Here is a 16,872-nt window from a genome sequence, read left to right as displayed (position 1 = left end):
ATATGCGGTATCTTCCTCGTAGATGATGATCCATACAAAGTCGTTGAAAGCTCTGTTATTAGTGATTTCAGCTTCTACTCGCGTAGAAACGCTCGCAATGTAAACAGTTCCCACGCTGGTCCTTGTAAAGTCATTAGAAGCTCTTTTATTAACAATTTCAGCTTCTACTCCCGTCAAATCACACGGCATCCCTCGCAATGTATCAAGTCGATGCGAAATCATTGAAATCTCTTTTATTGACGATTTCAGCTTCTTCTCGGGTCGAATGATGGCTGTATCAAGTCGCAGAGTCCTATAAGTAGCACCCCATGCAAAGTCAATGACTGCTACTTTCTATCCGATTTCACCTTCTATTTCTGATGCTGATCCATGGAAAGTCATTGAAAGATCTTTTAATGGCGATTGCGGCTTCTACTCCCTTGGAATTACACGACATTTCTCGCAGTATAGCAAGTCGTAGATTTAAGCAAAGCCAATGACTGTTTCTTTCTCTCCAGTTCATCATTCATTTCCTTTTTAGTCTGTCAGGCAGGCTTTTAACCGTACAACTCCCAACCACAATTGAAGGTAGCGAAAATCCTTAACACCTTAGCTTTTGTTTAGATAATGTTACCCAAGATTCAAAATCGTTTTTTATGTATATAATTCATGAAACGGATTTGGAGTATTGTTCTTGGAGTTCGGTTTTAGCAAGTATATCAGCTCCCCTGACGATTGGGACCGGTTGTTTGTTGTTTCCATAGTAGTCCAAGTCTTCTGTCCAGTTGTCGCATCAGTCTCCAGTAGTCCACGTCTGTTGTCTTGATATAGTGCTGGGTATTTCACTTTTTGGTGAAGTTGTACTTGTTTCATTTTTATATTTTTTCTATGTGCTTGAAATGGTCCTGTATAGTGGCTAGTATAGAATTCGGGATCGTATATAATATCATGCACTTAGATGCACATATTATGCCCTAGATGCACAGGCGGTTTCAAAGCTTAACCTAATGAATCTTATCAGCTATGCTATATATTAGATTGTAACAATAAAGTTCTCCATCTTTCTTAACTGAGAAAATTCTTGAACGTTTTTTTTAAATCTGATCTAGGACGCATAACGTTCATTAACGGTCAATTGGGTTATCAACCGACCTTTATTTATTGGTCTTATCGAAACCAAAAATTTCTGTACCGCCACTGGGATATCTATGTTGGTCATGGTAAAGTAATGACATGGTTTGGCCTTAAATACAGTCAAACGATACCGAAATATGAAAATAAAATAAACAGTATTATTTATTTAATTGGGTTAGTTTGTAAGAAATTTTGTTTCAGCTTTTTTGGCCATCATCAACCTGTTGTTTTCCTATCCTTTTTTATACGTTTGTCACAATTTAAAAAAACTCAGGCCAACCACTGAAGACGGAGAAATGCCCAAAAGTGTCAGGCGAGCATACGCAAACCAAAATGATCGACGACCTGATTTTTTTTCTTAAACCATGTCGAATAAAACGTTAGCTTATATAGATCTTATCTAGTCTTGAAATTAATTTGATTATGATGATGATGGGGGATGCTAGGAAGAGAGGGTTTTTGTTCCCCCAAGCACTGCAGCCTTGTGGCTTATTGTACTTTTCTACTTCCTTAGTACAGTGCAATCGACTTGATCCTTCTCCTAAGGAGTTCTCGGTCATTGACTGTCGTTGCTGCAATTCCTTTCCCTTCGTTTTCTTTTTATTCCAGGTTATGTCGCCTTCGATGCTTTACATCCAAAGGTGATATGGGTAATTGTTTCTTGCTCTTCAGTGCATAACCTAAGAATGGGTCGTCATTGGTTATAACCATGTTGTGTAGGTGTTTTCTTAAATGCCAGTGACCTTTAACTCTTAGCATGGCCCTCGCTAATTGTAGCAGTTAGTTTGCCTTGGTAAAGTTTGTTTTAACATAATCTTACTGTGTTGCATCTCTACTTACTACATTTCTATTTTTGTCTATTTTGTTATTTCAAGAAAAGGTTCAGGGCTTATCAGATTCAGGGCTTGCAGATCCTCTTTAGCTGTGTGCCATTGTGATGAGAAGTATGTGATTCTAAAGACAGAATTTAGGTCTGTTTGTTTAGTGGTAAATTGTTTATGGCGTGGAATACTTCATTGGGTGTGAATGGTTTTGGTGGAGAGGAGAGCAAAGGATGGCTCTCTTAACCTAAAGGAGTGCTTGGACATTGCCTGTCGTTGCAACTCAAATTCATTTTTAAAAAAGGCTTAAGTTTTAATTGCACTAAATAATACATTATGAAAGTTGCATGACATTTTTTGCTTCTTTTAGCGATTCGGATTGCAAGGGACTTAAAACCCGTCCTACAAGGTCAAATTATAATCAATGCTTACTTGTTTTATGCATTTACCTTTTCATAAATGAATTGTGTCTATTTTTTCTAGGTCCGATGAGGACGATCCGAGCGGAAGTAAATATTCTAGGATGGAAGACGACAGCTTGCAGGACAAAGAAAGATTCGCAAGGTATGTCTTTTGATTTTTTTTTTGTAATGTTCATCCTGGGTTTCGTGCCTTTAAATAGATTTCTGGCATAAGTTAATTACAACTTGATCCAAAGATTGACGAGCGGATTCCAAGAACGTCAACGAATGGTTTCATTTCTTCCACTGAGTTTCGCATGTATTATTTTGAAACGGATGTAACTTAATAATCGGCGAAATCATAATAATAGATTCACTAATTTCGTGGTGCGCTTGACCAGTTAATATATTACAATTAATTAAGGTTTTTAGTTTAGATAAAAAAGTCAATGGCACGAGCGGGATTCGAACCCACGATCTTCGGCTTGATACGCCGCTGCTCTACTACTTGAGCTATCGTGACCTCGATCCACTCGGACACCTACTTCCATCTCTACCGCACCTTTTGAATTTTCCCTCCTTTTTGCCATTTTTCAAATGTCGTGTAATCGGATTGGATTCTCGACGACAAATGAAATTGGATTACACGACATTTGAAAAATGGCAAAAAGGAGGGAAAATTCAAAAGGTGCGGTTAACCTTAATTAATTGTAGCATAATAATAGACTTAACCAACAAGCTTGTTGCTGCCATTGTCAACGTATGCCCTTCTTTATAATCGGACGTCTGTTTGGCGATTCGCTTGTATAAGCGCTTCTCTTTCAGAGCGAATCATGTACACTTTTAGGTAATAAGTTCAATGATTACTTCATGTTCAATCGGCAAGGGGTTTTCTTTTGGACGACACTAGAACACATTGCAAAGAAAAAGGAGCCTTCATTGAATTTGAATTGATCAGCGATCTGTTCACTGCGAGCGATGACATGCGATTCCGCGCGAGTGGAAGCTGAAATCGCAAAGAAAGGAGGTGTCATTGACTTTGCATATATCAGCATGCCACTTGTTTACTCTGCAACGGATCCGAGAGATTCCGCTCCAGTAAATGCTGAAATCGCAAAGAAAGGAGGTGTCATTGACTTTGCATAGATCAGCTGGCGATTCCACTCCAAAATGCTGAAATCGCAAAAAAAAGGAGCTGTCATTGACTTTGCATAGATCAGCGTGTGATTTTCACTCTAGTAAATGAGAAAATCACAAAAAATGGGGCTGTCATTGAGTTTGCATAGATCAGCGTGTGATTTTCACTCTACTAAATGAGAAAATCGCAAAAAATGGAGCTGTCATTGACTTTGCATAGATCAGAGTGCGATTTCATCATTGATTCCGCTCGAATAAATGCTGAAATCGCAAAGAAAGGAATTGTCATTGACTTTGCATTATCAGCATGCCACTTGTTTACTCTGCAACGGATCCGAGAGATCCCGCACGATCAGAAGCTGAAACACCAATCAGGATTGATAATTGATCCCGGACGGGCCGCCGTGCTATTTCGCGCGAACAGAAGCAGCTGACATTGCAAAGGAAAGAGCTGTCATTGACTTTGCATGGATGCGTGTGACTTGCTCGCATTGTAACCATATCCGAGCAATCCCGCGCGAGTAGAAGCTGATATCGCAAATCATTTTATGTTTCATGCGTTCTGGGCGAGCTTTTTTTCTTTATTCAAATAAACGTTGAAACATTAATTATCAATGTTTGTGACGACCCAGATGCCTACATTCTCAAATTCTTTCTATTACATATTTTGATTATAAAGGAATAAATATAAATTTATATTAAACATAAAGTTATTTTTTTTACATATTGAGATGTATTTTTAATACCAATAAATTACCTAATTTGGACCTACAATCTGCAGTACGTTTAGGAAAAGCTCTCTTGGAATAGACTTTGCATCTGCCGCTGTTCTGGGAAGTTGTTCCACTAGGTATGATTGTTTAACTTGGTCAATTAATACGGCAATAGCTCCAAAGTGTCAGAAATTGTACAAAAGGCCCGTCGTTGTTGACTACCCAAATTTTCGCATCGCTCGCCGTTCAATGGCAATTCCGACACTATTCTAACCAAAAGGCCTTCCCGAAACGAAAACAAACCAGTGTTTTTAAAAGGACACCGTTAGATTATAAGAAGAAGGGATGAAACGGCACGAAGAACTTCACTGATCCCACACAGTAAGAAATTATTGTTTTTACCAAAGTAGTGACACGCCCTCCGGATCGACAAGTCTGCCTCGACCATCGGATTGGACTTGGTCAGCCGGTACTTCGCCCTGTATGGAAACATGCGGTCCACAACTTCCAGTTCTATTGAAATGTGATTTAAGGCCGATTTGCGAAAGTCCGTTTTGGTGTAAAGGTTTGCTGTGATGGAATGATAATCATGATGGACAGAATCGCTCGTAGACTGTATAGTACATGTCACTGAAGTAAAGTCAATGACAGGTCTTTTATTAAGGATTTCAACTCCTACTCCATGAACTGATCCATGCAAAGTCATTGAAAGCTATATTATTGTCGTTTAGTTTCTTCTCGTATCGAATCGCCCGCAGCGTAAACAGTTCCCACGCTGACCTCTGTAAAGTCATTGAAAGCTCTTTTATGATCGATTTCAGCATCTACTCGCGACTTATCGCACGGCATCTCTCGCAATGTATCAAGTCGCAGAATCATGGAAAGTCAATGACTGCTTCTTTCTATCCGATTTCACCTTCTTTTTCGCGCGGAATCACACAGCATCGCTCACGATTTTAAACAGGCCGCATGCTGATCCATGCAAAGTCATTGAAAGCTCTTTTGTTATCGGTTTTAGCTTGTACTCGCGTCTTATTGCACGGCATCCCTCGCAATGTACAAAGTCGAAGATCCATGCAGTCATTGAAAGCTCTTTTATTATCAATTTCACTTTCAGCTTCTACTCGCGTCTTATCGCACGGCATCTCTCGCAATGTACAAAGACGCAGATCCATGCAGTCATTGAAAGCTCTTTTATTATCGATTTCTGCTTCTACTCGCGTCTTATCGCACGGCATCTCTCGCAATGTACAAAGTCGCAGATCCATGCAGTCATTGAAAGCTCTTTTATTATCGATTTCTGCTTCTACTCGCGTCTTATCGCACGGCATCTCTCGCAATGTATCAAGTCGCAGATTTATGCAATGTCAATGACTGCTTCTTTCTATGTGATTTCCGCTTTTATTTAGCGCGGAATCTCACGGTGATCCGACAACTCTAATTGGGAAGTCAAATCCACATTTCAATACGAGTTTCAGGTCAATAATTGATATAATCCTGCAGAATTAACATGATCATCGTGATCAATCGAGTTGGTTTAATTGAGGATTGATTGCCAATTTCAACTAGCTTGTGCTATTCACCGTCTATTTAAATTAAATTTGTAACGAACATAATGTTGACAGGTTTTCCTCGCCGAAGGACCGATTTGAACGTGTTGATGATGTTCAGTCAGACGTTTCAGTCTGTGATGTAAAGGAGAATATAATTTGGCGTCTACCTGGGAGGGGCTGATTGCTGTTATTAGCTCCTACTCCTTGCCGTTATTCTTTAGCCTCCAAGGCCTCTTTTATCTCTAAAACGGCTTCGGAACAATGTTACATTTGTCTTATCTATGGTTATTCCCACCAGTTCCACCGTTCACGTATTTATCTGCCGAGCGTGCTCGACTCACTCTACGGCGTTAGTTAATCCGAAAGCGATACGATAAGTTATACATTCATATCTAATTAACCTGTCAAGTTCTTGGATGGTTTACGACAAGTCCGAAATCGTCTTCGGCCCGGCCGCCCACACAACGTTTCCCACGTGTTTTCTTTCATACCGATACTTTCTTAAGTAAATATTACAAATTACTTTGTCACAACTGCTGAGGGGGGGTTGGAATGTTCAACCGTTGGTATTGGAGGCAGGAAAATCCCCCGAGGGAAACTATCGCAGTCTTGGATTGTGTAAAATTTGAAGGAGAGGGCGAAGACTGAGTCGAGTTTATTAAATTGGTTCAAAGGTCAGCCAGGGATTAATCTTTATGCCGTGCAACTAGTGTAACTGGATAATGTATTTAACTTTCCGAGAGCGAACATTATCATTCATTGCATTAAGAGGTGAAATATCCTGCGTGAGGAAAATCTTAATCATTCAAATGATAGTTTGAAAATTTATTCGCATCTCCGTAAAAGAAGAGACACAGCTTGAGGAACGGGCTGTATAATCGTTGAATGGTGTAATTCTTGTGTCTTGTTATGCTCTGATATTTTTTATGCTTCGGAATAGAATTGTTTTTTAGATATAAATTGCCATCTGAGATCAAAATTAGACGCTTTATTTCTGCTCTAAAATCGCTATTGGACGCCACCCCAAACTCGTTGAAAACTCGTCAACAGTGCCTAAACATTAGGGCTGTGAAATACATGCATTTGCATATTTTTCCTGGTTAACTAAAACATCCAGTTTTAACAAACTGTATGTTTTGAAGCATTTGGAATCAATGTAAGCTATGTTTATTGTATTTGAACATATATTGCAATAAATACATATTTTTGTATAAGTGCATAAGTGGATTGTAATTGCAATTGGTCAAATTTTAATGTTAATGAGCAGGCAAAAAAAAATTCTCCGAGCAACGGGCTTCCATTCTTCCGTTTCCACATAATGAACGTGTTTGTGTTTGTTCAGTTGATGCTCCACCCCGCGTACTTTCGGTCGCCTTTGGTTCTCTTGGAATAAATGTAGAAAGGAAGGGGTTGAGATGGGAAGTTAGTGTCCGAGTGGATCGAAGTCACGATAGCTCAGGTGGTGGAGTAGCAGCGTATCTAGCCGAAGGTCGTGGGTTCGAATCCCGCTCGTGACATTGACTTTTTTATCTCACCCAAAAACCTTAATTAATTGAAAGATATTAATTGGTCAAGCGGTCCACGAAAACTTGTGAATGGTGTAGAAAGGAATAGAGTTTGTACCACTGTAAATGTTCTTTCGGAATTGTTTAATTGGATTCATGGAAATATTACGACCTCAGTTTTCTTCTTTCCCGATCGTCATACTTCTCAGCTTTACCCAGTCTCTCATGCGTTTTCCATCGTGAACCATTATTTGTGTGTTGTGAACTGACTACTCCTAAAATGCCGAAAGTCTCCGCAAAGACGAAAGTTCGTGTTCAAAAGTATCCGCGTGAGTTTTCAAGTGGGACTTTTAAGGGAGATGGAGACGTTTTATACTGTGTTGTGATAAACCTGCATCAACAGCTACACCTTTCTTGGTAACGGGGCGCATCAAAACGCAAGGAAAACAGGTAGAGAGTCTAAGTTTCAACAAACCTTTGTAGCACAAACTGCCACAGGTGCTGGGTCTGGAAAGTCCGGTTTCGATACCGATTCATGTTGTGCTTTAGTTAGAGCTGACATACCCATCCATAAACTAAGCCACCCTGAATTCAAGGGGTGGAAAACCATTACCCACGAAAGTACCCTGAGGAAATCACACCTGGATTTTATATACAACGAAACAGCTCATAAAATCAGAGACTTCATCGAAAATTCACTGATCTGGGTCTCGATGGATGAGACGACGGATTTTTTAAATTTAACTTTTTTTAATGCGTTTTTCCTTTTTTTAATATTCGCCATGTGATGTTCCTCTTGCCACTGTTTCTCTTTTCAATACAATTGCGTGCTTTAATTTGACAATTGCATTTTTTTCATGGTAGTTTTCGCATATTTTCACTTTTAAATTGCATTTTTGACCAAATATGTTTATACATATATGTGCATGTTTGTTGTTATTGCATACAAATCTCAGCCCTACGAATCATCCTGGTCCGTCTATTCTCGCTCTATTTTAGCATTAGGCATTTTTCTACAGTGTATATCCCAATTGTTATCTCAAGAAATGAAATTGTATAAATAGAGTCTGTGTATTTATTAACAATGTAGTCTTACGGAAATGTACCATTTCTTGGCATAAAAATACAAATGATCGTTTTATCAGATAACAACGGTTTCCACTCTACAAGATTAGATGTCATTTAATGATCATGATTCATTGATACAGTTGCCCAAGAAGAGGAAGAAAGTGCTTAATTGCACGTGAGAAAGTTTAACTGTACGTGCCGTAAGTGTAACAATGAATTTAGCCAATTTCTACAAATGTCAACCGAACCCCGAGGCGTCGATGAATATAACGAGCCGATCATTATGTAAGATCGGAATCTCTTCGATGCAAAACGTGAACTTTTTCTCTTTCGCCCACTATCGTAGTAATTTTTACGCTGAGTTTTAATAAGATGTTCATTTCGAAAATATAAGGTGTATTTTTTTTTGCTTAAGATATTCAAAAACTGTAGGACTGAAATGGTTGTGGTATCGAGAGACAAGTTTCAATACCTTAACCATTATCAGTATCGAAAATAAACTATCGATACACTACCCATTACCAGTATCAAGAGAAAAGTATCGATACACCACTCGTTACCAGTATCGATAATAAGATAACACACTCATTACCTTCAAAATATAACGTATATAAACAAACAACATTAACATCTCACTAGCACTCTCAACACGACACAGTAATGACACTTCTACACAGAAAACAAACACATTGAGTGAGTACAAATACTTTGATTGAGTCTGAAATTTCTATCATTGTATAAATGAATTTTTCACGATGTATTTGCATAATATAAACAATGCTTGTACATCCCAGGCCCTGATGATGATCTCAATAAAGATTGAAACGTGTCACGATAAATAAATAAAATGTTTTTCCAAACCTACGTCACACCGATTTCCAAATAATCATACTCACTGCCAGAATCGAAAAAAGTATCAATATCATAGTCATCGCAACTATGTACAGAAAAGTATCGTTGTCATAATCATTTACTTTATCAAAAGAAAAGTATCGCTATACTACTCGTCGCCAGTATCGAAAGTTAACTATCGATGCCTCTACCCATTACCAGTATCGAGGGCAATTTATCGATAATACAGTCATTAGAACTATCTTCAGAAAAGTATCGATTTCATAGTCATTACCGGTATTTAGAGACAATTATTTCCAATTCCCAAAGAAAATTGTCGATACTATACTAATTACCAGTATCGAGAGAAAACTATCGATATCACACTCATTACAACTATCTACAGAAAAGTATCGATTTCATAGTCATTACCAGTATTTAGAGACAATCATTTCCAATTACCAAAGAAAATTATCGATATTATACTATTACCAGTATCGAGAGAAAACTGTCGATATCGTACTCATTTTCATAATTTCATAGTCATTACCAATATTTAGAGACAATCATTTCCAATTTCCAAAGAAAATTATCGATATTATACTATTACCAGTATCGAGAGAAAACTGTCGACATCGTACTCACTTTCATAATTTCATAGTCATTACCAATATTTAGAGACAATCATTTCCAATTTCCAAAGAAAATTATCGATATTATACTATTACCAGTATCGAGAGAAAACTGTCGATATCGAACTCACTTTCATGATTTCATAGTCATTACCAATATTTAGAGACAATCATTTCCAATTTCCAAAGAAAATTATCGATATTATACTATTACCAGTATCGAGAGAAAACTGTCGATATCGTACTCACTTTCATGATTTCATACTCATTACCAATGTTTAGAGACAATCATTTCCAATTTCCAAAGAAAATTATCGATATTATACTATTACCAGTATCGAGAGAAAACTGTCGATATCGTACTCACTTTCATGATTTCATAGTCATTACCAGTATTTAGAGACAATAATTTCCAATTACCAAAGAAAATTGTCGATAATATACTAATTACCAGTATCGGGAGAAAAGCATGGATACCATAGTGATTAACAGTATCGAGAGGAAAGTATCAACATCGTACTGATACCAGTGTCTAGATATTAGCATTCAAACCGAACAGATCAACAGTATCGAGAGAAACGTATCGATACAATACTGATCACCAGTACTAGAGAAAATTGTCGATAATACACTAATTACCAGTATCGACAGAAAATTATCGTTACAAATCGACACTTGTTTTGATACACTACCCATTACTAGTATCGAGAGTAATGTATCGATACTATCAATATTAACAGTATCTATGCCCACTCATTATCAGTTTTAAGAGAAAAGTATTGATATCCTACTGATTGCTACTATCGAGAGATAATTATCGATAACTACATAATTTCAAGCGTCGATACGTTACCCATTACCAGTATCGAGAGGCAAATATCGATGCCATACTTATTACCAATATCAAGAGAAATGTATCGATACAATCTTTATTACTTATATCGGAAGAAAAATTTGATACTGTACGTTTAAAACGGTAAAAACGCGCATTTTTTCGCCAGATGAACAGTCTCGGTCCTAACCGTTGTCTGTAGATTTTGAGCCACCAAGTCAATTCATTTTTATCGCCATTAGTAATCGTTTAAACAAATGGCTCATTGAGTTACTGGTTTGTAAGCAAGGTCGTTTTACAAATTTGTGACTAAAATAATACGTGATTAATCAATTTGAATTGGCTGTTAGACATAGAATCTATTTTGTTTATATTTGTATGATTCATTAAGAAAGAATAGCAAACCTTTCACCATTGAGAGTGTTTTGAGTTGTAAATCGGATGGTTCTTTCATGGCATTCGATCTCTGACCGACATATAGAAAACTTAACATTCATGAGAGGGTGATAGCCGCCTTAGTTAATATAAATAACTCGGTCTTCGCCTTACTGATGGGCTAATCCATTCATCGCCACTTTGTAGATGATTATCGATGTTCCGCCTATTACGTCTTTCACTGCATTATTTATTGCTTCCTTAAAACAATAGATGGAGGAGCATAATGGATGTTGATGGCGTTACTGTTTCCAAGCTGTCAGGCGTTTTTTTCTTTCGTCGGTCAACGCAATTTTCAACACTACCTACACCAACTCGGAAATGTTAACCACATCCCTTTTGTTTTATTCACTGTCTTTTTAGACAGGAAACACCAAAAACACGAAACAGCAGACTAGGGACGGGGACGCTGGATATGGCCTAAATTCTTAACGGTTGAACATCGAAGGATGAGCACTCACTGCCATTGACCAATTACAGACAGCTATTGATCATCCCGCATGGTTCACATTTCTCTCAGCTTCATAAATCTATTGCTTTTTTCTTTTTTTGTCAATCTTCAAAACAACGGGAATCCTTCATGGGTCGTTAATCATTGCCGTCTAATTGCAAAAATGTTGAAGTATAATTAGGAAAAAAGCATGTAAAGTACAATTCCTGTATTATTTGGAAAAAAAATTGAGCTTTTAGAAGACCATATGAAAAATAATTATAATTGGAATGAAATTTATTTCAAATTAAATATATCATCTGTGCTTTTTTAATGCTTTAAAAAAGGGTCTAATTTGAAGTTAAAAGGGTTAATTCGACAGAAAAGGCCTTAATTTTTAATTTATTGTAATTAATTTTCATATACATTTCTAAGAGCCAAATTATTTTATATATATAAAAAAATGGACAAATATATAGAAATTTTACATTACATGCTTATATTTCATATCATCTGTGCTTTTTTAATGCTTTAAAAAAGGGTCTAATTTGAAATTAAAAAGTGTTAATTCGACAGAGAAAGCATCACTTTTTAATTTATTGTAATTAATTTTCATATGCATTCCTAACAGCCCAATTATTTTATATATATAATAAAATGGACAAATATACAGGAATTTTACATTACATGCTTATATTTCATACCAGCTATGTTTTTTTATGCTTGAAAAGAGGGTATAATTAGAAGTTAAAAAGGGTTAATTCGACAGAAAAAGCTACTATTATTAATTTATTAAAATTACTTTTCATGTTGTCTTCTAAGAGCTCAATTATTTTATACATATAAAAAAAAGACAAATATATAGGCATTTCACATTACATGCTTATATTTCATACCAGCTATGTTTTTTATGCTTTAAAAAAAGAGGTTAATTTGTAGTTAAAAAGGATTAATTCGACAGAAAAAGGTTTAATTTTTAATTTATTGTAATTAATTTTATATGCATTTCTAAGAGTTTTTCTAATGTTTTTTTATGCTTTAAAAATGTTAATTTGAAATTAAAAGAGATATTTGAAATTTAAAAAAAGTTAATTTGTCGGAAAAGAGCTATATCACTGATAGATAAGTTGTTTTGTGTACTCTTTTGTGCACATTGGATTTGATTGTATTTATTAGCGGGTGTAGTGTGGTGCGGTAGTGGAATATCGAACTCAATTCCGCGTAAATACGTCATTTTAATCATGCTGAAGAAAACTATAGAGAAACAAGCGTAGGAAAACTAAAATAATAAGCGGTTTCGCAAGTGGGGAAAAATAAACAAAAACAAAATTGCCAACTCAATAAATATTCCATAACGCTTATCAATTGCAATAAACAGAAGAACGTTTTTCTATTCCGAATCCGTAATGATTTTATAACAATTTGCAAATGAATCCGATTGAGAAATTTACAACAACAATAGCACAATGAAAATTAACGGAGAAGTAAGAATTAATAACGATAGGATTAATCCCAATTGGCTCTTGAAAACTAAAAAGGATCGAGATTTACAGATATTTTTGACAGGCTGAGTGCTTCAAAACTTATTTAGAAATTTTTAGTCTCATTTCTCATTTATTTGATGTCCAGTACTAGTTAGTGATAAATGCATTATAAAGAAGCTGAAAAAATAATTGAAAAAACCAAAAAAGAAACAATATCTTCAAAGTTTTAGTTGTGCCTGGGTTTTCGAAAGCAAAACCTACAAGACTTAATACTTAACTTGCATTTCATAAGCATTCAACTAGCATACCCCCGGGCCGTGTCCGTTTACAAATAAAAAAATAGAAAATATATCATTTTTGTAACATCCTCTTTTAAAGGGTTCTCGGTGGAAATGAACTGAGAAATTTTTTTTAAGATTGTTTCCACAATACAGAAAACTGTACTTCAAGTATACGAAGTACTTTAAATTTCTATTTATTTAATGTATTATTTAATGATCGTAATAAGTTATCGTATAGTTTCTTTTTCTATATACTATTCATATCCATTCCATCATCAGTCAGATATATGTTTGGACCAATTTTCCTTCAAGTCATCGAAGAAAATCCTTCCACAGGCGGACGGGGGATCCACAGTGGTCCAAAATTGACATAATGGGGCAAAAACCTTTTTTATATCCTGGCAATAAAAATAATTATAATGTTTACAATATATTCACTTGTTTTCGTGGTCCGCTTGACCAATATCTTTCCATTAATTAAGGTTTTTAGGTGAGATGTTGAGAGTAGCGGCGTATCTAGCCGAAGGTCGTGGGTTCGACTCCCGCTCGTGACACTGACTTTTTTATCTTTACTAAAAACCATAATTAATTGAAAGTTTGTAATATAGTTGATGCTCGGTAAGGGGGGGAGGGTTCTTGTGTGTTGATGTGGGGGGGGGGTAAAAAGCGAGAAAATACGGACCCAATAAGTGACCCAGTGCCGTTTCAACATGAGTTTATGGCACAGTTATGTGCTGAGAATAAATAACTTGAATGATTACTATTATTGATCTAGCCGTATTTTACACCAAGTGTACCTTAAGATACAGTTCTTAGACGTTTACTTTTTTTTAGTGTACATCAATTAAATGTTTTATTTATATCGGTATTTATATATATTTTTTAACGCATGTCCAGCTTTATTCTCAAATATTGCATTGCCGAGTGGTTAGGGCGTCCAATTCATATTAGATACACTGGCGGTCCTGAGTTCGAATACGGCACAGCCCATGTCTTTTTAATTAACAATAGTATGAAAGAAGTATTGTAAAGCCACACCATTGGACGTTAAGCTCTCATTGTATGACAGAAATCACTTTACTTTTATTTTATTGGCAAAGAGAAATTTCCTCTCAGATTTTTATTTTATTTTCAAAATTCTTATTTTTGTTTAGCCAAAAAATGTTGAAGGGAGGTGTATGAAATAATGCATCCGCCTCCACTACGGCCTAATGAAAAAGATTGGGCGTTAATAAATGTCCGCGGGTGGGATTAGCGTCGATTGGAGGAAAAGGGCCGAGGAAATATGCAAAGTATTCCCTTGGCTCCCTCCTAGGGGTAGTGACCCGATCTCTGTATCGTGGGAACTCGGGGAGTCACGACTTGGGAGCATCACGCTTACCACTCTTGTCAACCTTTCTCCAAACCTTATTCACATTCACCAATGGGAAGAGCACGCCGTCCCGAACGGAGTCAGACTTTCTGCCTTCATCGCCGTCTCAGACCCATATCATATTGGGCATTAATTCCGTGAGCCGTTCCGGTGCAACGGCCTCTACTTGAATTTGTGGCACGATCGTCCCGTTTCTAGAACATCTTGTTCACCTTCACAAACAAACCTACCATTAACGATAATAACATAACTTGAACTAAAGCAAGAAGTGCTGTACTAATAAGGAAAGATTCTCTTGACCTTACCTGCACACACTCTACGAGATAAGCTAATCATGGAATTTCCATGGAATATATGATTTTCCGATTTTATACGAAAAAAGTGTATTTATATTTCGCCGCTGATAACGAATGTTGTATCGTTACTTTCCCTCGATAATGATGTCAATATTATTTTTTCCTATGATACTGGCAATGAGTATGACATCGATACTTTCCTCTCCATACAGGTAATGATGATCATATAAATATTTTTCTCTCGATACTGTTATCAATATTTTTATTTCTGTCGATACTGGCAATAAGTATGAACATCGACACTTTTTGCTCGATAATGGTATAAATTATATTTTCTGCCGATACTGGCAATGAGTATGACATCGGTACGTTTCTCTCCCTACAGGTAATGATGATGATAGAAATATTTTTCTTTCGATACTGGTATCAGTATTTTTGTTTCTGTCGATACTGGCAATGAGTATGAACATCGATATATTTTCTCGATACTGGAATAAATAATATTTTATAACTACTGGCAATGAGTATGATATCGATACTTTCTCTCAACACTGGTAATAGAGATGATATAAATACTTATCTCTCAATACTGTTATCAATTTTTTTCTGTCGATACTGGCAATGAGTATGATATCGATACTTTTTCTCGATACTGGTACCAATATTCTTTTTTCTGTCAATACTGGCAATGAATATGAACATCGTTACTTTTTTTCTCGGTACTGGTATCAATTTTTTTTCTGTCGATGCTGGCAATGAGTATGATATCGATACTTTTCTCTACACTGGTAATGATGATGATGATGATAAAAATACATTTTTCTCGGTACTGGTATCAATGCTTTTTCTGTCGATACTGGCAATGAGTATGATATCGATACTTTTCTCTACACTGGTAATGATGATGATGATGATAAAAATACTTTTTTCTCGGTACTGGTATCAATGCTTTTTCTGTCGATACTGGCAATGAGTATGGTATCGATACTTTTTCGCGATACTGGTACCAATATTCTTTTTTCTGTCAATACTGGCAATGAGTATGAACATCGATACTTTTTTTCTCGGTACTGGTATCAATTTTTTTTTCTGTCGATGCTGGCAATGAGTATGATATCGATACTTTTCTCTACACTGGTAATGATGATGATAAAAATACTTTTTTCTCGGTACTGGTATCAATGCTTTTTCTGCCGATACTGGCAATGAGTATGATATCGATACTTTTCTCTACATTGGTAATGATGATGATTAAAGTACTTTTTTCTCGGTACTAGTAATCCGTAGGTAATCGACATTTTTTTCTCGATGTCGGTTAATCATTATGGTATCGATATTTTTTCTGGTTCGTCGACGCTGCCACATCCGTTTAATTTTTTCCGCCCTCTAGTCACTTAATGAAATTGAGTTGCTTTTAGCGCATTGTTTTTTGTTGGTATACAATAGTTTTTACGAAAATTATGATGAATTATGAAATCATACATGGCGATGGCATACTTAATTTACACCCCAGTGTTAAATGTTATCTAGTAAAGAAAAACAAATGTGATTTTTCGAAAAATGACTACAACCAATAGGATTGGCAATTTGGAATGAATGAATATCGTAAAACCTCTGTCACAACTGTCAAAAATTTGTCTGCCATTGCAATAACTCGAATTCAAGACAAATTATGTAAAGTACAGTTCGTTTAAATATATTCTTAGGTTGTTACATCTTTACTTCTTTGAAAGGACCTTTGAGTCTATTATACCACACATTTTTATTCTAATTTTTTTTTTGTCAGTCTCCCTCGCCGAAGGAAAAAATTATGAAATATGAAAATTTAGGAAGAAATATAGTATAAAGATAAGGTGACATTGACCGAAAAGGTTTTCAAAAGAAGCCGATTACAAAGGAAACGTAACAACACATTCCCATATTAAATGTGAAAGGAAAAGAAAACCGTAATCAAAAGAATCCTATTAA

General features: G+C 36.1%; 1 protein-coding gene across 7 annotated transcripts in view; it reads left to right on the top strand.

The window, feature by feature from the left end:
* Positions 1–16,872, top strand: part of LOC106661160 (aryl hydrocarbon receptor nuclear translocator homolog) — a 119,159-nt gene that overhangs the window by 67,835 nt on the left and 34,452 nt on the right. For all 7 annotated transcript variants that reach the window (XM_014384397.2, XM_014384396.2, XM_014384394.2 and 4 more), the window contains one exon: positions 2,418–2,498. In XM_014384397.2, the coding sequence (XP_014239883.1) occupies positions 2,418–2,498 (81 nt within the window). The remainder of the gene's footprint in view (positions 1–2,417; positions 2,499–16,872) is intronic.

Source organism: Cimex lectularius, unplaced genomic scaffold (genome assembly GCF_000648675.2).
Source record: "Cimex lectularius strain Harlan isolate CLEC.00 unplaced genomic scaffold, Clec_2.1 scaffold60, whole genome shotgun sequence".
Taxonomy (NCBI): domain Eukaryota; kingdom Metazoa; phylum Arthropoda; class Insecta; order Hemiptera; family Cimicidae; genus Cimex; species Cimex lectularius.
Note: the sequence above shows the minus strand (reverse complement) of the source record. Positions and strands in the feature narration are given on the sequence as shown.